This window comes from Neovison vison, chromosome 5 (genome assembly GCF_020171115.1).
Source record: "Neovison vison isolate M4711 chromosome 5, ASM_NN_V1, whole genome shotgun sequence".
NCBI classification, from domain to species: Eukaryota; Metazoa; Chordata; class Mammalia; order Carnivora; family Mustelidae; genus Neogale; species Neogale vison.
This window is the reverse complement of record NC_058095.1, coordinates 36,785,451-36,812,517: the sequence shown is the minus strand read 5'-3', so window position 1 is coordinate 36,812,517 and position 27,067 is coordinate 36,785,451. Positions and strand designations below refer to the sequence as shown.

Sequence of the window (27,067 nt, the reverse complement as noted above, 5' to 3'; positions counted from 1 at the left end):
TGATGCCAAGTTATCATAAGTCCTAACTCACTAATGTTTCTAACTTTTAAAACACCTTTACTTTTACCTCTCTCCTTTCTTCCTTTACCTCCTTCCTTTCCTGCGGTCTCTCTCTCCTCTCCAAAACTCTCAGGGAAAATGTTTGAACTCATATACTGAAGTGCAATCTAGTGTTTTATAGGAAAGGGAAGTAACATTTGGTTCCCACTTCTTACCATTTGTTCATTTGCAAATTTACAAATACCAAACACCTACTGTGTGCTAGTAAGCTTTTTTTTTTAAGCACTAGAGATATAGCTGTAAGCAAAACAAGGTTCTGATTCTCAGGGAGATTACACTAGTGGCACTTTACATACACTGGTTCAATTCCTCACAATAATTTTATGAGGTAAGGAAGACAGCAATGATAGATAACTCTTAGCAATGCATATCTGTGTTAGGCCCTGGGCTACGTGCTTTATTTGTATTAACTCAGTTATCACAACACTCCTATGAGATGGGATTATGTTTCCCCCATTTTACAAATGAGGAAATTGTGACACAGAACTGACGCAGTCAAGGTTTGAACCCGAGCAAGTGTGGCTCTAACTCCTAGGCTTGTAACCATAAGGCTATATTGTTTCTCATACATTTCTTTCTTAATCTCACAACTTTTAAATGTTCAAGTTCTGTCTCAGATCGTCTGACTCCCAAGCTCAGGGGTTTGCGAGTGAAAATGCCTGGGAATTTTTGCAACACTTTCTCTTCCGACGAAATCAAACTGATTTCCACGTAATTCTTCTCCGATTTCTGATGTGAACCCTCTTGCACTGTAATTTCACTGGCAAGGAGAACGGACCTGGGACGGGGTCATCTTACACTGGCTGGGGCACCCAGCAGATGGCGCTATCTTAGTAGCCGCCAGCTGGCTGTCCGGTCCCCAGGGCTCACCGCCTCCGCCGAAAGCTTCCCGGCCCTCTCTCACTCCCCTCTCTCTCCTCCTCCCCACGGAGCCCGGGCCCACGTGACCTCAAGGCGGCCAATGGGCGAGCAGAGAGGGCGAGCTGGTCCCTGTGGCCGCCATTAAAGCGAAGGGAAAACCCGTGAATTCGGATTAAAGGGGGAAAAACACCGCCCGCTGGGCCCACAAAATGGGGGAGACTACGGCGTCTGGGCGGTGAGGCCGCAGTAGAGCAGACATTAGGCCAGCTTGGCTCAGCGACGACACGAAGACATAGCCAGAGAATGGTCTGAGCCCGCAGACGCCGCCACCACCTCCGCCACTGAGGAGATTCTGGGCTTAAGGACATCGCCGCTGCCGGGCCGGGGGCCTGGGCTTCTCTCCCGGTTCTTGCCCTTCCTGCCCCTCTGCGGGCGCTTCCCGCCCGGGAGAACCCTCCAGGGCGTGGGCTCTGCCCTCTCGGACTCGATTTTAATTATTTATTGTGTAATTTATTATTTTTTCTTGTGGAAGGGGCACATATCTCCTCCGTCGCCCAGAGAGGGACGAGCGTCCGCGGGCTCCGCGGCGGCCGCAGTCCGGCCCGCGGGGCAAGCGCGGCGCGGCCCTCCCGCCGGCCCTGGGCCCCGGGCGGCTAGGTGCCGGCCGGGCGGCGGGGGCTGCTCGCGGCGGCGGGGGGGGTGGGTGGGGAGGGCGGGCGGCCCGGCGGCCTCCTCTTCCACCGCTCCCCCAACCACCACCCCCCCGCCCTCCCCGGTGTCTGTGTTTCTCTCTCTGGTCGGAGGCGGCGGTAATGGCGGATGGTGGGTTGTGGCGCCGGCGGCGGCTGCTGTGAGGGACGATGAGTTCCTCCTTCGTGCCGAACGGGGCCAGCCTGGAAGATTGTCACTGTAACCTCTTCTGCCTGGTGAGTGCAGGGGCCGCGGCTGGGGGCCGCGGCGAGCGGGGCGGTGGGGGAGGGGGCCGCGAGGTGCGCCCTTGGGCCGTGGGGGAGGGGGTCCGGGTCTGATCCAGATGCCGGAGTCCCTAGGCTAGGCCCAGCCGGAGCCGGCGCGGCGGCGGAGCTCCGCTCCAACCCGGTGAAACACGTTCGTTCATCCACCATCCTAGACTCTGGTTAAGGAGTGCAGGCTTTTTTTTTTTTTTTCTTGTTTCCGACTCTTCCTCACCGTAGTGGTGTCTTCAACTTGTGCTCCAATCTGGCAGGACAGTCACATTTTCCTCTGTGTTTCTTGCTTAACTATTGCTTTTCTCCTTATTGACCATGTATCCCTTCTTAACACTTTCCATTATTGCCCGTTCTCCCAGTGCCTTTATGCCTCACTCTGGTAATTTGGTTTCCCCCAATAAACAGGACACCGGAACTTATGTACTAAAAATCTCTTCGTTTTACATTTTCTAATGAGTCGAACTAACGGAAGATTAGTTTCTCCCTTAGATGAGTTAGGATCTCTCTCTGAAAATCAGTAGATACAATTTCATAGGTTTTCTCTTTAAACTTTGAGGACAGTTTGCCATTTTGACAATTTCTAGCCATCTTGATTTTATTAGAACATTGTGTGAGTGAAACGGGCTAATGGAGGTTTCAGGTTTTGCACTAACTTTTATTATTATCATTACTTTTTCGTATTTATTTTGCTTGCATTTTTAGAGTGCTTTGAGCAGGCTGCTCCTCGTTTTATTGAAAACTCTAAGGAAGCTGGATGCAGGAATGACAATTGTATAGGTTGGCCCAGTTCTGGGAACCGCCACAGTTAAGACTTTGAAAACTACCAACTGTTGCAAATATTTAGTCCTCTGTTGGACAGTAGGTTAGCTCCGTTCATGATTTAAAGTTTCAGTGACTTTCTTTTTTCATTTTTTGTGTGCTAGGAGAAATACTAAGAGAGTATGTGATAGGTAAGTGAACTGAGTGGGCGGAGCACAACTAGTTGGCAAGTGTAAACTGCCAGTCATGTATCAGCAGTTTCATTTTTGGCACCTTATGCTTTGCACCTCAAAGTTAAAGAATAATTGAATTTCTTCTCTTGAATTTCTTTCACCGTGCCAAATTGGGATTTTTTAATGCCGTCTCTTAGAAAATGTTTTCTTGTATAGTGTCCATTAATCAGCATCTCTTCGGATGCAGTAAAACATAACAGTAGGTTTTACATTTGTCTTCTTTGACTTTATTTTTAGTACTTTTAAGATCAAGTTCTTTGAAAGTAGATTAGTACAAATCTGACAGTTCTTTGTGAGCACCTGTTTCACTTTTCTTAAAAGGGATATGTGAAGAACTAACAATTTTTTCAGTTATAGTTCACGTTTCTTTTTATTAGAGCCATCACCTCTATACACATGAAATGATGAGTCTTTTCTTTTTTTTTTTTTTAAGATTTTATTTATTTGACAGATCACAAGTAGTCAGAGAGGCAGGTGCAGAGAGAGAGGGCAAAGCAGGCTCCCTGCAGAGCAGAGAACCCTATATGGGGCTCCATCCCAGGACCCTGAGATCATGACCCTAGCGAAGGCAGAGGCTTAACCCAGTGAGCCACCCAGGTGCCCCGGAATGATGAGTCTTTAAAAATTAGTTTTCTGTTACACGTTTGACACAGGGAATAAACATGACCAGTTGGAACAGAACTTAGAGGAAATGTTTACGAAGTGTGCTGTATTAAAGTACATGTTTATATTTAACATTGTAAAGTTTCTTTTATTTATTTATTTAATTTTATTTTTTTCTTTGGGACACATTTATTGCTATTCAGTGACATGTCAGTGTTAATATTTTGGCTGTTGAATGATCAAAGAATCTTTTTTTGTCAGCTGCTTTATTATCTTAAATATATATTGAAAAATTGTAATGTCTCAATGAAATAAGGAGCTTAAAGAGAAAGTATTATTGACTTTGAATATGTGGTAATAATGATGCTTTCTTTTCTTTAGGCTGACTTGACGGGAATTAAATGGAAAAGATATGTATGGCAAGGCCCAACTTCTGCCCCTATTCTGTTTCCGGTAACAGAGGAAGACCCCATTTTGAGCAGTTTTAGTCGCTGCCTTAAGGCAGATGTACTTGGTGTTTGGCGGCGAGATCAAAGACCTGGAAGAAGAGAATTGTGGATATTTTGGTGGGGTGAAGACCCCAATTTTGCTGACCTTATTCACCATGACTTGTCAGGTGAAAGCAACTTATCCTTTTTTTTTTAAGATTTTATTTATTTATTTGACAGAGAGAGCACAAGTAGGGGGAGCAGCAGGCAGGGGGAGAAGCAGGTTCCCTGCCAAGCAAGGAGCCCAATGCAGAACTTGATCCCAACACTTTGGGATCATGACCTGAGCTGAAGGCAGGCAGAAGCTTAATGGACTGAGTCACCCAGGCGTCCCACAACTTATCATTTCTAACTAATGATCTATAGCAACATTATATACTTTTCCTAAAAATCATTTATATTACAAATTATGATTTTTTTTCTCTGAAACACTGTTAGGTGTTAAGCCAGATAAAATTTTAGCTTACTGTTATATTTCACTGTGGTTGTTTTATTTTATGTAAATTTATCCATTTTATGGCAGGGTTTAGCCTTGAATAATTGTTCTTTTCACCACCCAGCTTCCTTGTGAATTTCTTGCAGAAAGGGAAGGCATGTTATCTAAGAAAAATGGAATGGGGGAGCATAAAGTTCCTAACAAAGTCATTTGCAGACACCTGTAATTCACCATTTGAGTCCATTCTGCCACTGCTCTCTCTCCTATGAATATGCAGTTGTAGGAGTATATAGAAACGTTGTAACTTTTTCATGTGTTTTTTCAAGTTATATATTTTGTTGTTAATTGTGGTTGTATTAACATATGAAAGCATATGTTAATTTTGTTATTTTTAGAGAGTGATTCTTTTAGATATTGTTCCTTCAAAGACTGACTAAAATGAGACTAGTGCCAACTTGTTTAGCTTTTATAGGACATGGAATCATACTCTGTAAAGTTACACAGAAATAATTTTATTATGAACCTATCAGTAAGACTACTTAGGACCAAACACTACTTTAGAAAGGAGACTATCTCTTCATGTAGTCAGTGAAGTTTGTGCTTGCTTTAGACTTAAGCGTCCATGTTAACTGAATCTCAGGATAGGAATGTAAATGATTAGTTATTTGCTGCAAGGTACCATGGACTTCAGCAAGATGTTTGGTAATGATTCTTGCTTGACAGGTAAATTTTGGATTTTTAGATAACTAAAAAAAAAAGCATTCTTATTTGAAATTGAGTACCCTGAAGTTTCTGTTATTGTCCATTTGACTTAAAAGACCTATTTTTTTTTGGATATAATGTAATCCAGGTGACTGTCTTAAGACATTAAGAACACTAATGTTTCTGTAGAAATGTATGTGTTACATTTGTTTTGATAGTTCCTTTTACCTTCTAACGAACAAAGCCTTTGGTGCTAATCTTTATTTTTGAGAGTGATTATAATTCTTTTCTGATAAATGCTTTTAAGCTTTTCTGGCTTTCCGAAGACGATCTCTGCTGGAGATATTAGTCCTTCCTTCTGAATATGGTCTGAGTATGCAGTGTAGTTCTAAATATGTACCATGATGTCTTCACATATGTATGTGTATGTATATGTGTATGCACACACACGTGTCAGGATATGAAATTTCTCTGTTAAGCTTGCAGGCTTCCTTTTTCCTTCCATTGACTTTGGTATGGTGGAATTATTTTATTCTTTATTTTAAGTGGTCATAAAGACCTTAACTAAAATGTTTGGAGACTGTTTTAATGTTATTGATAAATTATGTGCTATATAAACTAGTTGATAAACTGTATACTCTGAACTGTAATGCTGACTTGGGGATTTCAATATTGATAAAGTTGGCAGAGCATTTGAACAGACCATTTTCCCCCCAGATTTCATGTAATACATTTTGTAGAATCAAAGATAATTTTAGCAGATGTGTAGTATTTAGTTTTACTGTAGTAGGACTGTTCTTTTCAAAGCCTATTAAAATGAAAATGTGAGCTGTCTTGATATATATTAAAACACTATGTGGATTTTCCCCCCCCTAAATTATGAATTAAATATGTTTTCTCCTAAAACTGGGCTACAGTTTAAGAAATTGCTTCTGTGGTTTAACTTTGCTTTTTTTGCATAATTTTAAAAAATGGTAATACCTGTAGTTTAAAATACTGATCTTGAATGTGAATGAATATAATTTTGGAAGATTAGGTTTTAATTGTTAGATTTTGCTGAATGCCATTGAATGATAATTAACTTTAAAAACTTAATCAGAGTGAAAGAATTGAAATAGCAAAGCAAAATATATTAGGAGTAGTATATATAATTGTAATTACCATTCCAAAGCCTGTTCTGTACTGTTTTTAAACAATGTGTATAGTAAAACATAGTAATGTTTTAGCTTTTTTCCTCCCTAACTTGTCATTTACTTCAGAATGTTGTTACTTATATCAGACCTATTTTAAAGAATAATAAGGTCTTTTCAGATGGAGTATATTTGTCTCGCCCTTTTCTTTGCTCCAGGGATACCGTCTGCCTCCCTTTTGGGATAATTAGTATGCCTCTGTCTCTCTAGCTAACCCCTTTTTCATTTCTTCCCATCTGTGGCACTCTATTCCCTTCTTTTAAGCTCCCCTGAGAAGAGAGCAGCTGGACAGTAGGGGTGGCATCAGCTGCAGGAGGCAGTCCTGAGTTCCAAGTGGAGGTGTAGCACTGAGGAAAGGGGAACCGGAAGGACCCAGGTGGTAACTAAAAAGCTGGTTAATTTAGTTTAAGCTTGCTTTTTGCAGGCACAGGCAGTGCCCTTCTGTTTGGTTCAGCATCTACCACATCTTGTTACTGAAATGTTTGTGATTATGGTATTATTTCCTTTCTTGATGAGGGAAAGAGGGAAGGCATTCTATTTTGCAAAGATTAGAATTATTTTTCTTATTAACTGAAATATCCAGTAATAAAAGTATAGAATTACTTTTGCTCAGCCCCTTTTTTCTTTCATGTCCCCCATAGTGTATTTTAAAAAATAAACTTTTAATTTTAAAATAGTTTTAGATTTATATAGAATTTGTGAATATAGTATAGTGAGTTCCTGTATAACCCTCACCCAGCTTCTTTTATTGTTACTACCATGTATTGTGTACATTTTGCACAACTAATGAACCAATATTGATATGCTGTTATTAACTAAAGCCTGTACTTTATTTGGATTTCCTTTATTTTTACCCAGGGTTCTTTTTCTATCCTATGTTCTCATCCAGCATACTACATTTAGTTGTGGTGTCTCCTTAGGCTATTCCAGATAGTGATATTTTCTCACACTTGCCTTGTTTTGATGATCCTTGATAGTTTTGAGGAGTCTAAACAGGTTCCGTAGTGCATTTAAAATTTTGCCTGTCTGAATATCATGTGGCATGCGTTTCGGTCATTTTCATTTCAAGTGTAGGTGAGGTATAGAAACAATGTAAACTTAACCTTATTGCTAATTGGTGAAAATCTGTTAACAGCAAATCAAATCTAATTTGATACATACTTTAAACCCCCTGTAACTTGTTTTGGAGCAGTAATAGTCAGTACTGTTTAGTAATTTGCAAAGACCTAACGATTTTTGGGTTAGAAGTTTTGTTAACTAGTAATAGCTTAACTTAAGAATCTCTCTAGGGAGAGATTTGTTCAGAACATCCCTTGAATCCCAAAGCCAGAAACTTATTATTTTTTTTTTTTAAACTTTTTGCTTTGCTTCCTCTAAGAGAATGGTTAGTTGAATCAATATCATTATGTTTTGTAGAAGAAGGATTAGGGAACAGAACTCTGATTATAGCTTTTTAAATTTTATTTATTTATGCATATTTTTTAATTTAAAATTTGTAGCAGACCTCATTTAGTGGTTATATGATAGAAGTATAAAATCAGTGCTGGGAAAATTTTAACTTAATTCCTCTATGTATAATAGATAGGACTGATTGGTTCTTTTAAGTGTAGTACTAGTTTTCATCAAAGCAAGATTGTTTTATTACCATTAATGTGTCCTTGAATGAGAAGAGTTTTCGGGTATTTTTCTTTTGTGTCTTAACCTTTTTGGAATTTTATTGCTGTCATAATTGGCTTTCAGTCCTCCCCATAAGACAAAAATAAAAACAAAAACTACTCCCTCTCATGAGGTTGCATCTTAAAAAAAAAAAAAACAAAAAAACAAATTATAGCAAGCTAGACTGCGATGAGACTCTGAGAAAACTGATACCTTGAGAAGTAAAAAAAAACAGACTCAGGCAGGGCTAAAAATATTTGTTATTTTTTCTGGCTCCTGTGGTGTATATATGGGATTTTAGTAACTTGTCCAAATACTTTTCTTTATACCAGAATTTCATCATAATACTTTTAAACTAAATGGGCCATTGGTTGCTCTTAGAATTTAATTTTAGATTCTTTTATTGAGGATGTTAATTATAGTGGAATTTTAACCTTAAGTGGCAGCTTTAAGAGGATTGAGAAACAGATAAATAGCAGCCAAGTATAGGAATGTAGTGTCAGCCAAATTAAAAAAAAAATTGTTATGTGCCCCAGCTGGCCTAAAGGGAGTTAATTCATTTCTCTCTTCTGTTCCCGTAGTTTACTTGTGACCTAACTTTTTTTATTATCTAGTCTTCTAGGGACAGTTTTGCTTGTCATATTTCTTCTATGTACTGCCCATTTTGAGCAGAAACATACATCTTTTAAATTTTCAAATCAAAGATAATCATTTTATCAACATATATTCAGGGGATTTTTAAACCAGAGGTTTTCAGGTTTTGCCAGAGATCAGTGGTGCTGCCACCTTAACGCTCTGAGTAGTATTTGTTGAATGAATGGCTTTGAAAGAGCAATTATTATTTAAGACAAACACTGATTTAGATATTTAAACATTTCTCTTTATTCTCTGAGGAAATTCATGGTATTTTCTATAATTTTTAAACCCTTCATTATTCATTAGTGTATGTTGTGTTTTAAAAGCTTGGCAGAATTATTTAGGAAAAGATACATTTTTTACTGGTTTATTACTGTGGAGATATTTAAAGATGTCAGTTCTGAGAAAAATGTTGAATACGAGTACTGGGTGTATCAGCTTTTTTGTTTTTTCATTTTTTTTTCCCACTCAGAATTATTTTGTTGACCTATCACATAGTTTGTGTCATCACTATTATCTGTTTCCTTAGGAAGATTTTTACGGTAATCAGATTTAACGTTTGAACTTTTGTATTGTTGGCTTCAAATATTTTGTAAAAAATTTTCAAGTAATGACGACGAAGAGTTCTGATGCTAAGAGTTCTAATGGAAAAGTACTATGAACAAAATTGAATCTATTATCTTTGGGGATACAGAGACAAGAGGAGAAAAACATTTATTTAAATGCATAAGTAGACTTTTTCCATTAGGCTGTGGTTGATTAATTTCAAAAGAGCTAGGTAAAGATTTGCCATGTGTTCCATCTATTCTGTTCTCTGTTACAATACTGGTGTTGAAATTTAGGGACTGGTTTTAATTAGTGTAAGAGGTGCATATCACTTTTGGGTGTGTTGATTGTACCATTTCACTTTTCATATCTGAATACACATGTAGAGAAGTACTTTTGCTATGCTTATTATAACATCAGGATATTAGAAGCTTGGCTGAGGTAGGCTCTTATTTCTAGGTGACCTCCCCAGGTCCCCCACACACCGAGAACAAAACAAAAAAATCTTCAGGCTCTTCGTTGAACATTATTAGGACTTACTTCCTCAGCAGTGAAAAATGGAATTGTTGTTTAGTGTAATAGTTGCTTAGTTACTTGCTATAGGTGAAGATAACAGATATTTGTTGGCTTAGAAAACCCTAACAGGTGGTCCCTTCTTTGTTTTATGCATAACTCCCATTTAGTGTTAATGAAAATTGTGTTTGAGGGTATACTGTAAAATGAGGATTAAGTTAACCTAAATTTCTCTAGATAAAAGCATTAAATTCACCTGATTCCTTAGATAAACTTTAGAGCGGTGAGGGAGAAATGCTTGAATATTAGTACTGACTGAATTTTTAAATTATATTTAGTATTCTTAAACTTTCAACTTCAGGTTTAGCTGAGATAGACTTTTAAAATAAAGATCTTCAGAATTTTATGTAAAAAATGTATGTAAGTTACTGTATTACAGACTTCTGTTATTCCAAAGACTTTTTTATTTACTCTTTCTGGGAAGAAGACAGATTCATTCTCAAGTTTTGAATGAATAATTTTCTGATACTCAAAGTTTATAGCAACTGAACAACTTTGATACGTAATGGTAACACCTCTATGTCTTGGATATTTGTGGCTTTAAAACTTAAAACTAGTTAAAAGTATTTTGGCAAAGGTTTCTTGTGTAGGACAAATGTTATAACCATTGTGCTTCTCAGAAGGTAAGGAGTTTCAAGGTAAAGAGCAATAAAAATAAAGTATACTTAATAGATTACAAAGAAGTGAAGAACTGGGAGATATTCCCAGCGTAACTGGAAATTAAAAGCATGTGTATTTTTGATCATAAATCACAATTTGAGGTAAAACTCTTAATGTGACTAATTTTGAAATGACAGAATGATTAGGCTGAAAGCAGATTAAGATTTTTTTTTCTTAGTAACTCACAAATATACTTGTGATCTAGACCCTGAAATAATTAAAGTGAAGTCACTATGTGCCATGTCCCTTTTCTTCTAGCCTACTGTTTTCTTTAATAAAGTGAAACTTGTAAAGTTTTGGCTTTATATGGACATATATAAGGTTGTCTACAATATAATAGAATATAAAACCCTTTTCTCTTTAATATTAATGATTTAAAATTATTCCAGCCCTCAAGTATTGTCACTTTTTGAAGTTTACATCATTTTTTTTAAAGCTTACCTTTTTGGAAAAACAATTAGTTGACTTGAAAGACTTGCCTAATTTAGGAAACAATTTTAAGAACAACATAAAATCAACATTAACCTTTGTAGTTGCACAAATTTCTAGTGCAGTTAAAGTCCACTGTCACTATGCTTTTTAGTTAGTCTACCCATTTGTTGTGTAGATTATGACTATAAACCATGTGTCCCTCTTAATACACGCTTCTGCCTTTATTCAGAAGCATCATAGTTTATTATTATTCTTTGGGCATAGTGGAGACATTTTTAGTGTTGAATTAAGAAAGATTTTATCATTTATTTTTTACTTATATTGAAAGATGACCTGTATTTATAAAATTTTATATATTTGTATTTATAAAATTTACAAAAATTTTGTAAAATGTTTATGAAGGTGTGTAGGAATGATATAAATTATATTTAAAATAATAAAAGCTCAAATATCACTTGTAGCAAGATTCACTGGTTGGTTTGTTAAAGCTATGAAATGGATAGAGAATAAATTTTTTTGAATTACATCTAGATTTAATTGAGCAATAACTATGTTAACATTTTTTTGTTTAGTTGAAGTGGTTAATAGATGGGCTGGCAAAATTGAGGCTGTATAGTTAGTAGGGTAGTTATAACTTTGTATTGAAAGTTCTATTTCTTTTTTTTTTTTTTTTTTAAGATTTTATTTATTTGAGAGAGAGAGAGAATATGACCAGGGGGAGGGGCAGAGGGAGAAGAGGACTCTCCACTGGGCAGGGAGCCTGATGTGGGACTCCAGTCCAGGACCCTGGGATTGTGACCTGAACTGAAAGCAGATGCTTAACGACTGAGCCACCCAGGTGCACCAAGACTTAAATTTTGAATACAACGTCTGGGGCGCCTGGTTGGCTCATTCGGTTAAGTGCCTGCCTTTGGCTCAGGTCATGATCCCGTTGTCTTGGGATGGAGTCCTGGGTCTGGCTTCCTGCTCAGTGGGGAGACTGTTTCCCCCTTTGCCTCTGCTGCACCCCCTGTTTGTGCTCTCTATGTCAAATAAGTAAATAAAATCCTTTAAAAAATGTAAGTCTTTATATTTTAAAATTTCTTCAAGTGGGGATCCTATATTGAATAGTAATCATGGGACTCATCATTGGTTGAAATGAGACCTAAGGTGGCCAATAATGCATCCCTTGTTGGGCTCTGTGCCACAAGCTTCTTTTTATTTATAACTTATTTTTATAGTTGAGTCATGGATTAAGAATGCTGATGGACCTAAAATGTTTTGAGTTAGTTACTAACTGGCTAGGTTTTTTTGGCAGGCTGAATGACTGGAGGAATTAGGACAAAGTAACTATCAAGTGAGCCAACTTAGAAATTGGCATTTTAGGTAGAGTACCTAATGTTTCCCAGCTTAATACAGATGTTCTTTGCATTGATACAGAAACCAAACCAGTATGTTTGCAGTATATCATTGACTTTTTACGTGGTAGGAAAATAGTTTTCAGGTACTTTAATGGAATACATGACACTTACTCCTTATGGACACTTACTCCACTGTGTTTTGCTCCTTATGGAGTAACTTTGAAACCTGATATTTTAAAGTCTAGAGATACATTGAAGTAGTGGTAGCTCAGTATTCTGAGGTTTAGTAGGGTTTATGTAGTAGGGTTTATGGATTTAAACCATAACACTTTTTATTTGGCTCTGAGTAGATATAGTGCCACTACTTTACTTTTTGTTTCTTTCCTGTCTCTTGTAGAAGAGGAAGATGGAGTGTGGGAGAATGGACTTTCCTATGAATGTCGTACTCTGCTGTTTAAAGCAGTTCACAATCTGTTGGAACGGTGTTTAATGAACCGGAACTTTGTACGCATTGGCAAATGGTTTGTAAAGCCTTATGAAAAAGATGAAAAACCTATAAATAAAAGGTAAGCTATCTTATGTAAACTCTTAACATTTTTTGGGTTTGTTAATTTTTATAGCTTTATAGAAAATGTAGACTAAAACAAGCTGTCATATACACATATGCAGGAGGTTAACTTCAGCAGAGTACTGTAAGTATTCAATTTTCCTTGACCACTTCATCCTTTCTTTTATGCATTTTAAGAATTCTCTTGAAGTGGGAATAGGCTGTGTGTCTAATGACCTAAATTTTGGTTTGGGATGATAGAAAAAATGTGGAATGAAAGCAGAGGCTTAAGCAATGAAGTATAGGGACGCCTGGGTGGCGCAGTTGGTTGGACGACTGCCTCCGGCTCAGGGCGTGATCCTGGAGTCCCGGGATCGAGTCCCACATCAGGCTCCCAGCTCCATGGGGAGTCTGCTTCGCTCTCTGACCTTCTCCTCGCTCATTCTCTCTCTCACTGTCTCTCTCTCTCAAATCAATAAAATAAAATCTTTAAAAAAAAAAAAAGGCAATGAAGTATACTTTTTTAGTAGTGCAAATATATTTATAGTACTGTTAAAATTAAGTAACACTAATACTTATTAAAGATAGTGATCTGTAGTTGTGTTTTGGATTGAGTTAACCCTCTCATTCCCAAACCTCTAATTTTGCTTTAATTAAAGTAATTTTTAAAAATTTGTGTTTTTCTATATAAGACATATTTACTCTTGGAGTGTAATTTTCTTGAACATTGAGTTAAGCAAATTTATGACACTAATTTGTAGAATAGTTGCAGATAAAGACACAGAAGACTTTAAGATAATTTCTTTTCCCGTGTAGTTAAAAGCTTTAGGTTGCTGGAATGCCTGGGTGGCTCAGGCGGTTAAGCCACTGCCTTTGGCTCAGGTCATGATCCCAGGGTCCTGGGATCAAGTTCCGCATCGGGCTCCTTGCTGGGCAGGGAGCCTGCTTCTCTCTCTGCCTCTGCCTGCCACTCTACCTGCTTGTGTGTGCGCCCTCTCTCTCTAACTCTCTCTGACAAATAAATGAAATCTTAAAAAATAAACCCAAACTTTAGATTGGTTCCATTCTGTTTTATTTATTTATTTATTTTAGGTTTTATTTATTTACTAATTGGGGCGGGGGAGAGAATGTGTGAGAGGGGGGAGGGGCAGAGGGAGAAGGAGTCAGAGAATCCCAGGCCAACTCCCCACCAAAAGCACAGCCTGACTCAGGGCTCTCTCCCACGACCCTGCGATCATGATCCAAGCCAAAATCAAGGATTGGATGCTCAGCCAACTGAGACACCCAGGCTCCCCAGTTCTCTTTGATTTAAATATGATACAAGATATATAGTCTCTTAGAAGATTTGTTTTTAAGCACTAGCTAAATTAGTGAGGCTTCAAGAAAGATGAAACCATAAGATGGAATGTGAGAGAAAAGGCAGTTTTTTAGTTTTCCCTGCAAGATGTGAGGATATGAAGGAAACATTTGGTTATGTTGTATCATTGTTTTTTTTTTTAAGATTTTATTTATTTGTCAGAGATATCACAAGTAGTCAGAGAGGCAGGCAGAGAGAGAGGCGGGGGGGAAGCAGGCTCCCTGCTGAGAAGAGAGCCCAAAAAGGGGCTCCATCCCAGGACCCTGGATCATGACCTGAGCTGAAAGCAGAGGCTTAATCCACTGAGCCACCCAGGCATCCCTATGTTGTATCATTGTTGAGATGCCATCTTTTATGTCACTTTTTAAAGTATTTTTTTGAAAAGATTTTATTTGAGATAGGGAGCACATGGCGGGTGGGTAGAGACTGGGGCAGATGGACAGGGAGAACCAGACTCCTGTCTGAGCGGGGAGCCCAGTGTTAGATTCGATTCCAGGATCCTGGGATCATGACCTGAGCTAAAGGCAGGTGCTTAACCTGCTGAGCCACCCAGGTGTCCCCTTCTTTTATGTCTTATGTACACACTGTTTTCAGTGTGTATGAGTCTTTTCAAACTTCTCTTTTTAGTTTTAAACATTTTTTTTTTCAGATTTTATTTATTTATTTGATAGAGAGAGACAGTGAGAGAGGGAACACAAGCAGGGGGAGTAGGAGAGGGAGAAGCAGGCTTTCCACTGAGCAGGGAGCCTGATGGCCCTGGGATATGACCTGAGCTGAAGGCAGATGCTTAAAGACTGAGCCACCCAGGTGCCCCTCTTCTTAGTTTTAGTAGGATGGATGAGTAGATGAGCCTGGACAAATCAAGGCTCTTTCATTTTCTTTCTTTTTGAAAATGAACATAAAATCTTTATTGTCAACAAAAATATTGTACAAGTTAGGAACGAATTCAGTTGCAAAAGAGAGAACACCTAACTACTTGGCTTATGTTTGGAATTGATTTTTCTTGGTAGCAAGGAGTCTGGAGATAGGTAGCCCAATACTGGTGGGTCTGTTCAATAATGTCATCAAGGACTGGTATCTTGGAGTTTTCTGTGATGTATCTTTAGCATTTAGCTTTCATCCACTTGGTCCCCAGGAGTGTTGCCTTTCTGGATTTCACTCACAATGCAATGAGATAGGAAGAGGAAGGGAGAAAGCAAGAAAGGGTGACCCTTGGATCAGAAAATAGGTTCTTTCCTGGAGACTTTAGCTGACCTGTCTTTGGCTATACCAACCAAGAGAAACAAATATTTTTTATGTGGGAGGGAGCATTGCGTCTCTGAACAAAATAAGGCTCCGGTTTGTAAGAAGAAATAGAGAAGAGACATTAAGTAGGCAATAAGAAGGGGAAATAAATGTTAGGTTGGTAATTAGCAGTATTCACCATATACATTAATACAGTTTTAAGAAGTCAAGCAGATAACTGAGATTTAAAATGATGAAAAGCTGCCATCTGAGCACCAAATACTAGATGTGCTCTTCAGAGGCATTCCCTTTTAATTCTTTTAACTTAATTTACCTATTTAAAAATTTAAAAGTAGGGCTTCTGGGTGGCTCAGCTTGTTAAGTGACTGTCTTCAGCTCAGGTCATGATCCTGGAATCCAGGATCGAGTCCTGCATCAGGCTCCCAGCTCCATGGGGAATCCATGTCTCCCTCTGATCTTCTCCCCTCTCATGCTCTCTCTCTCAAATAAATAAAGAGTCTTAAAAAAAAAAATAAAATTTAAAAGTAAATAACATGCTGATTCTTGAGTTTTTAATTATTTCAGTTATTTATTATTAACCTATTGACTTTCTTAAAAAAGATTTTATTTATTAGAGAGAGAGAGACAGTGCAAGCAGGGGGAGAGGGATAGGGAGAGAGAGAATCTCAAGCAGACGCTGTGCTAAGTGTGGAGCCCAAGCGCGTGGAGCCCAGCATGGGCTCTATCCCATGACCTTGACATCATGACTTGAGCTGAAATCAAGAGTCAGACGCTTAACCAGCTGAGCTACCAAGGTGCCCCTAAATATATTGACTTTGATGGTTTAACTATTTTACATTTCCCCCTCCATGCCAACCACTTGTATACACTCCACTTCCTTTGTTTCTTATCTTGCCAATTAGTTTATAAGAGTTGGTAAAAACAATACCTGTTGTTTATACTATGATTATGTAAATACTATTTGTAGCCGAGCCATATAGTGTATTGGAATTATGTTCCATTTCCTCTATATCTTTTCGTTTTCTTCAGTGTTACGATTATCTTTTTTCTTTTCACCGAATTATCTGTCTCAGATGTTGGTGAACTACCACTCCACAGGGTAAATATAGCCTGCCATGTGTTTTTGTAAATAAAATCTTACTGTAACACAGCCATTTTCATTCATTTATAGATTATTTTATGCCTGCTTTCATACTACAGCAGAGTTGAATAGATGAGATAGGACAGATGGACCCATAAAGCCTAAAATCGTTAGCCTATAATATTTACTCTCTAGGTCTTTGCAGATGAAGTTTGTTGACCTCTGATCTAAGTACCTATTGGTGATTCCTTCCTAGAGGATCTACCAGAAAGAAAATCTCGCCTCTCTACCTTTAAGGAGTTGTGTAATCTGTTGGTTTCTTTTTTCTTTTCTCTCTTCTTAATTAATATCTCTGAGCCCTTCATTCTTCTGTTCCAATTTGGACTGGTTGTTTTATATATAGGCTTGTCTCACAGCAGTCATCTTGGGAATTCCCTTTGCCTCTCTTTGTTAGATTCCTTATTTCCTAGATCTTATAGATCTCATGTTTGCCCTTTTGGGAGGGGGATGTCTTACTATTTTGGTAGTGCTCATCCACCAGTAGTTTCCTGAGAAGGGAATACATGACAAATAATATTTTGGGATCCTGAATATACGAATTACCCCCTTTTCTACTCTTGAGGCTTCTGGGCACTAAAATGGCTGAAAATTATATTTGTTTGTGAGTAGCTATGAAGTAGCAGGCTTTAGTAGATTGATTGGTCAAGGACCAAGCCATTTTATTGGGTGCCTGTTGCCCAATTGTCTGTCTATATGTGTTCTTCCCCTCTTAAAATTAATCATTTTTCCCTGAGGAGTCCTTCAGGATCCTAACTAGGGAATACAAGCTTGGCTGTCAACATTTAGGGAGCCTACTAGGTAAAGCAGGCTTGTATATTTATATTAGGGAAACACTATACTTCTATGGTATTTAGATTTTCCCTTAATTCTTCTTGTAAATACATCATTTCAGCTGTATTTGATATCTCTTAAGTGTCGAGTTCCTGTTTCATCCAATTTAAAGTGAACGTCTAACTTTTTTACTGATAGGGAATAATGTAAAGAACCTGTCTGCAGGATAGAGAAGTGGATCTAGGAGTCTGACTTAAGAACTTACTCAAGAACTTTCATTCCTTTTGCTTTGGTTGCACCATGCATCCATTTTCAGAGATCTACCAGTATCTTCACTTTTGTGCCTTTCTGGGATTTTGTGGGTTTGATTCAGTTTGCATTTTGGTTTTTTCTCCCTTAGGTTTTATCTACTAAGATAGTTACTATTTTTGCCTTTCTTATTAGCTCCCCAAATTTTATGGCCAGTATTTGTCTGCTACCTTCACTTGTACCATTCTCTTTTTGCTCTTTTGCTGTCTATCTGGAAGGTGTTTCACAGAGAAGTAGAGGTAAATGAATGTGTTCAATGTGCCATGTAAGATACTGGAAGTATCTTTATTTCTCTTCATGAAGGAAGCTTTCTTTTTTCTTTTTTCTTTTTTTTTAAGATTTTATTTATTTATTTGACAGAGATCACAAGTAGGCAAAGAGGTAGGCAGAGAGAGAGAGGAGGAAGCTGGCTCTCTGCTGAGCAGAGAGCAAGATGCAGGGCTCCATCTCAGGACCCTGAGATCAAGACCTGAGCCGAAAGCAGAGGCTTTAACCCACTGAGCCACCCAGGTGCCCTGAAAGAAGCTTTCTTAATGGGCTTTTACTAATAGAACTTGCAACTTTTCATATTGGGGATTTCTACTAATCCAGTAGATTCTACTTGTTATTTACTTAGTGTAATTAAACACTAGTGTTTCCTGTGGACTGACCCATTTAGAAGGGGAACTAAATTCAAGCTATGTTTTATTAGAGGCGTGGTACCAGAAATAGTGTATGCTCTTCTGAGTTACTCTTGGAGGATCGTTGTGCTACAAAACTGATTTTATCCAGGACAGATAAATGCTGTTCTCAAATCTTTTTTCGTAGGAACTGCCCTCCTACCTTCCCTCCCTTTAGAGAAGCAAGTAGAAAAATCAAGCAGATAAGCCTCTCAACTGCTTTTTTTTTTTTTTTAAGATTTTATTTATTTATTTGACAGAGATCACAAGTAGGCAGAGAGAGAGAGAGATGAGGAAGCAGGCTCCCTGCTGAGCAGAGAGCCTGATTCTGGACTCAATCGCAGGACCCTGGGATCATGACCTGAGCCAAAGGCGGAGGCTTCAAACCACTGAGCCACCCAGGCGCCCCTCTCTCAACTGCTTTTAATTACGGTTTGGGACTACATACTTTCCCATTGAATTCAGTGGAATGACAATAGGCATATAGATAATGACTGGATTATAAATTACATTTCTGTCCCATTATGAGGTAAAACCATTAAGGGCCATATATACTATTTTTGTTTACTGATTCAGTCATTTTCTATTGAACTTGCGTAAGCCTTTTTTTTTTTTTTTTTTTTAATTTTAAAGACAGCATACGGGAGAAGGGGAAGGGTGAGAGAGAATCTTAAACAGGCTAGGAGCTTGACACAGGGCTCCATCTCACAGCCCTGACTGAGATCGTGACCTGAATCCAAATGAAGAGTCAGATGCTTAATTGATTGAGCCACCCAGATGCCCCAAGAACTTGTTTAAACATTCTTAAAAAGAATTAATACAGTTGTCTGGGGCAGTGGGTGATTCAGTAGTTAAGCAACCAACTCTTGATTTCAACTCAGGTCATGATCTCAGGGTTAGGAGATTGGCCGCTAAGGTTCCACATAAGGCCACCATGCCCAGTGGGGAGTCTGAGATTCTCTCTCTCTTCCTTTGCTCCACCCCCCACTCATGGGCTCTCTTGTGCACGCTCAGTAAATAAATAAGTAAATAGATCTTAAAAAAATAAAATTGTCAAGGAAGGAAGTTGGTATTGTGAACTGGTTTCATTTGAACAAAGGAGAAAATATTTCTGACCTTTTTTTTCTTCTTCCTTCCTTTATCCCCCTTAAATATAGATTCTCATCTAATAATGTGGGTTTCAGTGTAGCTAGTTGTCTGATTAACAGTTTTCAGGGACAGAGGAAATGGAGTTAAATCTAGTGGTATACCTAGGTGAGCTGTAAAGAACCCTTCAACTGTATAGGTAATTAACCACAGAAATTTAAGAAGTTATTAGGGTAATTAACACTTAAGAAATTTAAAAGAATTGCTTTTAAGTCTGCCATCTTCAGGTATTATTAGAAGAATGACCAGTGTTTTGTCTTAACAGTTTAGATGTTTTCCTGCAATGTAGGAAACTAGATCAGCTGCAGTTGCTGTGATTGCTAGTGAAGCCACAGGTAAATGGCTGTAATAAGTACCAATGACTTACTGTAGGTTTTAAGTATTATCTCAGTAAAAAGGCATCACAAACTTGTGATGTTTGAGTGTACATTGGGGTAAGATTATTTTGAGGAAGAACCCAAGTTTGTGCTTGGCTGGCTTTTTGTCATTTAAATTTATTATAGCAGTTTAGCTGAATGGCCAGTTAAGTTTGTTTATTTAGTAAGAGTTTTAAATGCTTATAGGAAGGTACACAGTAGAAAGATATTAATAAGGATTTTTTTTTTTTTTAAAGTTTTTTTTTTTTTTTTTTTTTAATTTATTTGAGAGAGAGAGACAGTGAGAGAGAGCATGAGCGAGGAGAAGGTCAGAGAGCGAAGCAGACTCCCCATGGAGCTGGGAGCCTGATGTGGGACTCGATCCCGGGACTCCAGGATCACGCCCTGAGCCGGAGGCAGTCGTCCAACCAACTGCGCCACCCAGGCGTCCCTTAATAAGGATTTTTTTAAGACTGCTGGTTTATGTCTTCCAGTATGAATTTACATAGGAGGTGTGTTAATTAAGTGGCAGTTGAGATTGTATAGGAAAGTTAGTAGAGGACATTTAATATATAATTTTACTCTGTTCCCTCAACTACAGATATAGCCATATAGTTAATTTCTGTGGAAAAAAATGTATTGTTCCTTTGGTAAATGTGCTTTGAGTTCTTACTCTACTGTTTAGCCTCAATTTTATTTATTTTTATTATTTTTATTTTTTTAAAAAATTTTATTTATTTATTTAACAGACAGCGATCACAAGTAGGCAGAGAGGCAGGCAGAGAGAGAAAAAGGGAAGCAGGCTCCCCGCCGGGCAGAGAGCCTGATTGGGGGCTTGATCCCAGGACCCTGGGATCATGACCTGAGCTGAAGGCAGAGACTTTAACCCACCGAGCCACCCAGGCACCCCTAGCCTCAATTTTAAAAGACAGTATAGGATACCTATAGGATACATATACATGTATATCATGTATATATCTGTGTGTATAATCACATGTGTGTGCAAATAGGATAGAGTAAATTTTTGCTGAATATAACAAAAGAGATTGGATCAAATGTCTGGTTCTGTATTTATTTATTTTTATTTTAAGATTTTATTTATTAGGGGTGCCTGGGTGGCTCAGTGGGTTAAAGCCTCCGCCTTTGGCTTAGGTTATGATCCCAGAGTCCTGGGATCGAGCGCCGCATTGGGCTCTCTGCTGAGCAGGGAGCCTGCTTCCTCCTCTCTCTCTGCCTGCCTCTCTGCCTACTTGTGATCTCTGTCTGTCAAATAAATAAATAATCTTTAAAAAAAAAAAAGATTTTATTTATTAGAGAGTGTGTGTATGTGAGAGAGAGAGAGAGAGAGAGAGATAATGTGTGAGAGGAGAGGAGAGAGAATCTCAAGCAGACTTGCCCTGAACGTGGAGTCCCATATGTGGCTTGATCCCATGACCCTGAGATTAAGACCTGAGCCAAAATTGGGCATTGGATGCTTAACTGACTAAGCCATCCAGGTGCCCCAGGTTCTGTATGTTCTGTGCCATTATTTTGGGTTCTGGAGTTAAGGGTTAAGTGTTAGTAAAGAGTTTGGCCCACAGGAAGAGATTTTGGTCTTGAGGGATATGGGTGGTAAAGTTCACAGGAAGGAGAGGAGTAATTCCTAAGTATTTATAGAGTTAATTGTAACTAGAATATTAGGGCAAAACAAGGACATTTAATCCTTGCCTATTTATTAATTTATTTTTATTTATATATTTATTTATTTAAAAAAGATTTTATTTATTTATTTGACAGATCACAAGTAGGCAGAGAGTGGGGAAGCAGGCTCCTTGCTGAGCAGAGAGCCCGATGACCTGAGCCGAAGGCAGAGGCTTAACCCACTGAGCCACCCACGCGCCCCTGTTTGTTATTAAGCTCTTATTTGTTTGACAGAGAAACAGCAAGAGAGGGAACACAGGCAGGGGGAGAGGGAGAAGCAGGCTTTCCGCCAAGCAGGGAGCCCAATGGCGGGGCTTGAGTCCAGGTGCTGGGATCATGGCCTGAGCCGAAGGTGGACGCTTTAACAACTGAGTCACCCAAGCACCCTTTTTTAAAAAAAATTTTATTTTAATTTTAAAGATGCTTTAGAACTGTGCTGTTCAGGATAGTAGCCACTATTTAAATTTCGATTACTTAAAGAAATAAAATTACATTTCAGTTTCTTAGTTTCACTGGCTACATTTCAAGTTCTCCTGGACTAGTGGCTGTTGTATGGGGTAATGTAGATGTAGAGTATTTCCTTCATAGCCGAAAGTTCTTTTGGATAGTGTTATTTACAGCAGAACCTTTACCCTTATTTTTAAAATAATACTTCAGGAGCTTTACTAAAGAAGTTGGTCAAGGTTGTTTTTGTTTTTAAGGCACTAGATGAAAGACTATACTTAAATTTCACCCATAGAACTGTGTTTATCTTCCACTACACCTTTGGCGTTTACATAGTTCTTTTATCTCTGATATTTTAATTAAATTGTGAGCAATACAAGATTTAAGTTTCCTCTAGTTATATTATGAACCATTTTTATATAGCTTTAGGATTTCCTTTGGTTGGGTCACTTAATACCTCTGAAAACTTGAACTTCTAGGAAAGCTAAGAGCAATCATTATGTTTTCTAAGGACTCATTTTCTTCTTGCCGTCTAAGGTAGCAGTGTTCTGTAGAAATACAATGTGAATCACATACATAATTTAAATCTTCTAGTAGGCACATTAAAAAAGGTAAAACAAAAACCCAGCTGAGATAAATATATTTAGCTCAGTATCTAAAATATTTTAGCATGTAATTAATTATGCAAAGAATATTAGATATTTTACTTTTTTTAAATAATTAAGTTTAGTGTATATTGTATACTTAGAGTACATCTCCATTTGGATTGCCTGCATTTTATGTGCTCAGTAGTCATATATATATTGGCTTTTGCATTAACAGCATATTCTAGGGCTTCAAGCCCAACTGAGCTTGATATAATGTTTATTGGTAAAATATGTTTTCTAACCAGGGCATCTGGGTAGCTTAGTTGACTAAGTGTCTGCCTTTGGCTCAGGTCATGATCTCAGGGTCCTGGGATTGAGCCCTGCTCTCCCTCTCCACCACCACTACCCTGCTTGTGCTCTCATGTGTGCGCTCTCTTTCTCTGTCAAATAAATAAATACAATCTTTTAAAAAAAAACAAACACGGTTTTCTAACTGGTCTTCGAGTCCTCTTGGAATTGTTTGCTAATATTCTAAAAGATTTTATTCATCCATTTATTTTAGCGAGTGAGAGCATGAGTGTTCATTCAGTCAGTGGAAAGGTCAGAGGGGGAGGGGAGAGAGAGAAAATCTTAAGCAGACTCCATAACCATGAGGAGCCCAGTGTCGGGCTTTATCCTACGACCCTGAGACCACCACTGGAGCTGAAACTAAGAGTCAGATGCTCAACTGACTTGAGTCACCCAGGCACCCTGTATGCTAAGTTTTGAGTGTGATCTAGGCTCTAAAAGATATGGGAAACCTTCACCTTGTCTCAGGGTTCCCACCATTTTCCCAGTTGGGCATAGTTGCTGTCTTTTTTTTGCCTCTCTGCAGCCTGTCTATGTTGGTTTGTTGTTAATGTCTTATCAAGATTATTATGCATCCTATTTTCTGAAACCTTAAGTGATGATATAATAATACTTATGAGCCATGACATTTCTCTGATGCTTGAGTCATGAGGATTTGCATGATCAGTTGTCTACATTCTCATGCTTTCCAGAAACATTTATGAGAAAAATTAAGTGCTAAGACTTCTTTCTTTTTTCCTCTCTGTTAAGCTTTTCTTACTGTCATTTCTTACATGATTTTTGCCATAGACTCCTATAAATTTGTTCTTTTGAACTATTGGTTTTAGATATGAATAATAATAGGGAAGTTTTGTTTCTGAAGGGGAGAAGGTAGTGAGAAACCTTCACTTAAGCAGAACTGGGCAGGCTCTGTTTAGAATTAGGGCTTAACATTAACTCATTTCTTACAACTTTGTACCTCCAGTTTTGCAGTTAGTAAATCTAAAGCACAGAGAGGCTAAGTCACTTATCCAAGGTTATATAGCTTGCTAATAATGTTGGAGTAGGATTATAGGGCATGAAAAATGAAACAGATTTTGGACCCTGTAGACCAACTGTACCTTCTCTTCCTACATCTTTTTTTTTTTTTTTTTTTTAAGGATTGTAATTTTTTGAGAGAGAGAAAGGGAGTATGCATGCCCACACATGACTGGGGGAAGGGGCACGGGAGGGGCAAAAAGTAGGCTTCCCCCAGAGCAGAAAGCCCAGTCTCTGACCAGGGCCTGGGATGACGACCTGAGCCAAAGGCCGATGCTTACCCAACTGAACCACCAGGTGTCCTCTGCCTACATCTTTTTAAAGTGATAGAAAGTAGTAAAACAGAATTCTTAAAAAGTTTCTTATATTGGGGAAATACAGAAATATAAAGAGTACTTGCAGAATACTTGAAGCCTGTAAGCCAGAATATCATTGCTTTCTAAGGATTCTTTACTGTGTAGTTTAATATGTTCACTCAGTGAGCAGAAGTATATCCAAAATTCACAGATGAGGTGTTCTTCTGGATTTTAATAAAGGTCTCTTATTCATGGAGATATGTTCAGAATACCTAATGGTGAAGTTAATAGCTATAAATTTAAAAAATAAAAATGTTATGAGAGGTACAGAAATATAGATGAATGCAGTAGTAAAACTTGTTGGGAATACTGTTGAGATTCAAAAATACTGATACCTTTTTTAAAATTTTGGAGTAGAAGCCTAGGCTTTGGAATTTTAAAAAGATCTCCAGGTCATTGTGATAAAAGAGAGGTTCGGAAACTATTGAAATTAAAGGGATCATATACCATTTTTCATTATGTTCAGTGGCATTAAGTATATTCACCTTGTTGTCCAGCTATCACCACTATATACAGAACCTTTTTTTATCATCCCACATTGAAAATCTGTCCATTTAAGAACTCCTTATTTTTCCTTTCTTTCAGCTGCTGATAACCACTATTCTACCTTGTGTCTGAATTTGTTTTGTTTACTTTATATAACTGGAGTTAACATAGTATTTGTCCTTTTCTGTCTGGCTTATTTCATTTAGCATAATGTTGTAAGGTTCTCATTCTTGTTACAGTACACACCACAATTTCATTTCTTTTTTTCATTTTTGGGGGTGGGGAAGGGCAGAGGGAGAGGGAAAGAGAATGCCAAGCAGGTTCCACACCCAGCACAGAGCCCTGGCATGGAGCCTGACACAGGGCTCTCTCTATCTCACAACTCCAAGATCATGACCTGAGCTGAAATCAAGAGTTGGACACCTAAGCAACTGACCTATCTAGGGGACCCATAATTTCATTTCTTTTTAAAGGTGAATAATAGGGGCGCCTGGGTGGCTCAGTGGGTTAAGCCGCTGCCTTCGGCTCAGGTCATGATCTCAGGATCCTGGGATCGAGTCCCGCATCGGGATCTCTGCTCAGCAGGGAGCCTGCTTCCTCCTCTCTCTCTCTGCTTGCCTCTCTGCCTACTTGTGATATCTCTCTGTCAAATAAATAAATAAAATCTTAAAAAAAAATAAAGGTGAATAATATTCCATTGTATTTTTATATCACATCTTCTTTATATATTCATTGGTCAGTAGATGATTGGGTTTTTCCACTCTTTGTTATGAATAATGCTGTTTTATATATTGATGTGCGAATTTCTTTCAGATCCCTGCTTTTTGTTCTTTCGGGAATATATCTAGAAGTGGAATTGTTGGATCATATAGTAACTCTGTGTTTGATTTTTTATTTTCTTTTTTAAGGAATTGGCATACTTCTTCATAGTAGCTGCACTATTTTACATTCCCACTAGGAGGGTTCCAGCTTTTCCACATCTTCACCAACACTTGTTTTCTAAAATGTTTTATTTAATATTAGCCATCCTATGGGTTGAAATGGTGTATCATAGTTACGATTTGCATTTCCTTACTGATCAGTGTTGAGCATCTTTTCATGTGCTTGGTGGTCATTTGTATATCTTCTTTGGAGAAATATGTGTTTAAGTTCTTTGTCCATTTTGGTTCGGATGACTACGGTTTTTATTTTGTTTTTGAGAGAGAAAATGCTCTAGCAGCGTTTGGTGATTGAGGGAGAGGGAGAGAGAATCTTAAGCAGGTTCAATGCCTAACATAGAGCCTGAGACAGGGATCTCATGACACTGAGATCTTGACCTATGCTGAAACAAAGAATCACACACTGAACCAACCAAGCCAGGCAGGGGCTCCAGGAAGACTAGGGTTTTAAGTCAGCATTGTCTTTAGTTTTATGATTTAAGACAAGGCCTTTAACTTCTTTGTGCCTTGAGTTCCCTAACAGCAAAATGGGATATCATCTTTCTGTATCTACCTAACAGAAGTACTAAAAATAAATTAGATATGGCCCCTGCTCAAGCAGTATACATATTAAACCTCTGTATGCATATTTGGGTTCTTACAAAACCCCTTAGAGATATACTTTTCACTTTACGTCAGCTGAATTTTTCTGATTTAAAAGTTATGATGGCACTTACTTGTGGAACATAAGGAATAGCATGGAGGACATTAGGAGACGGAAGGGAAAAATGAAGAGGGGAAATCAGTGGGAGATGAACCATGAGAGACTATGGACTAGGGGAATCAAATTAAGGGTTTTAGAGGGGCGGGGGTATGGAGGAATGGGGGGATGGGTAGGCTGGGTGAAAGGTGTTAAGGGAGGGGACGTATTGCATGGAGCACTAGGTGTCATATGCAAAGATTGAGTCATGGACCACTATGTCAAAAACTAATGATGTACTGTATGGTGACTAACATAATAAAAAATATTTAAAAATATTTCAGTATACAGTAAAAAAAAAAAATAAATGTTATTATGGTCAAATACTCATCGGACATATGGAAAGGCTATATTGGACCTTCATCTTAATGGGCCACAGTGTTATATATACCAGATTATATTTATTTTCCTAAATAATATTTACTAGACTCTAAGTAATGTACTTTAAAAAATATTTTCCAAATTATAATCTTTTTACGAAAATTTTTAGTCACATTATTTGCTTTTTATGTCATGGCAAAAATCTATTTTGAATATCCTTTTTAATTCTCGTTTAATATTTTACATATGAAATGAAACAGTTGGAAACTGTATTTTTAAGAACTGTACTTCACTGATTAAAAGCAGTAAATATGAAGATAGAAGATTCAGGTTTCCTAGCCTCTTTGTCTTTTAAAGATAAAGAACACGAGACTGTTTTAGGTTGTTGCTTATACTTGCAAATGTTCTTGGAAATATTTGCAATTCAGATTTTAAAATCTATAAAGTTACGGAATAAGCACACAGCACTCATAATCA

The 27,067-nt window shown here is 38.0% G+C and overlaps 1 protein-coding gene across 2 annotated transcripts in view; it reads left to right on the top strand.

Moving 5' to 3' along the window:
* Positions 1 to 1,632: 1,632 nt before the first annotated feature.
* MED13 (mediator complex subunit 13) overlaps positions 1,633 to 27,067 on the top strand; it is a 110,186-nt gene continuing 84,751 nt past the window's right edge. For both annotated transcript variants that reach the window (XM_044248530.1, XM_044248531.1), the window contains exons 1-3: positions 1,633 to 1,847; positions 3,866 to 4,100; positions 12,541 to 12,709. In XM_044248530.1, the coding sequence (XP_044104465.1) occupies positions 1,782 to 1,847; positions 3,866 to 4,100; positions 12,541 to 12,709 (470 nt within the window). In that variant the 5' untranslated portion in view covers positions 1,633 to 1,781. The remainder of the gene's footprint in view (positions 1,848 to 3,865; positions 4,101 to 12,540; positions 12,710 to 27,067) is intronic.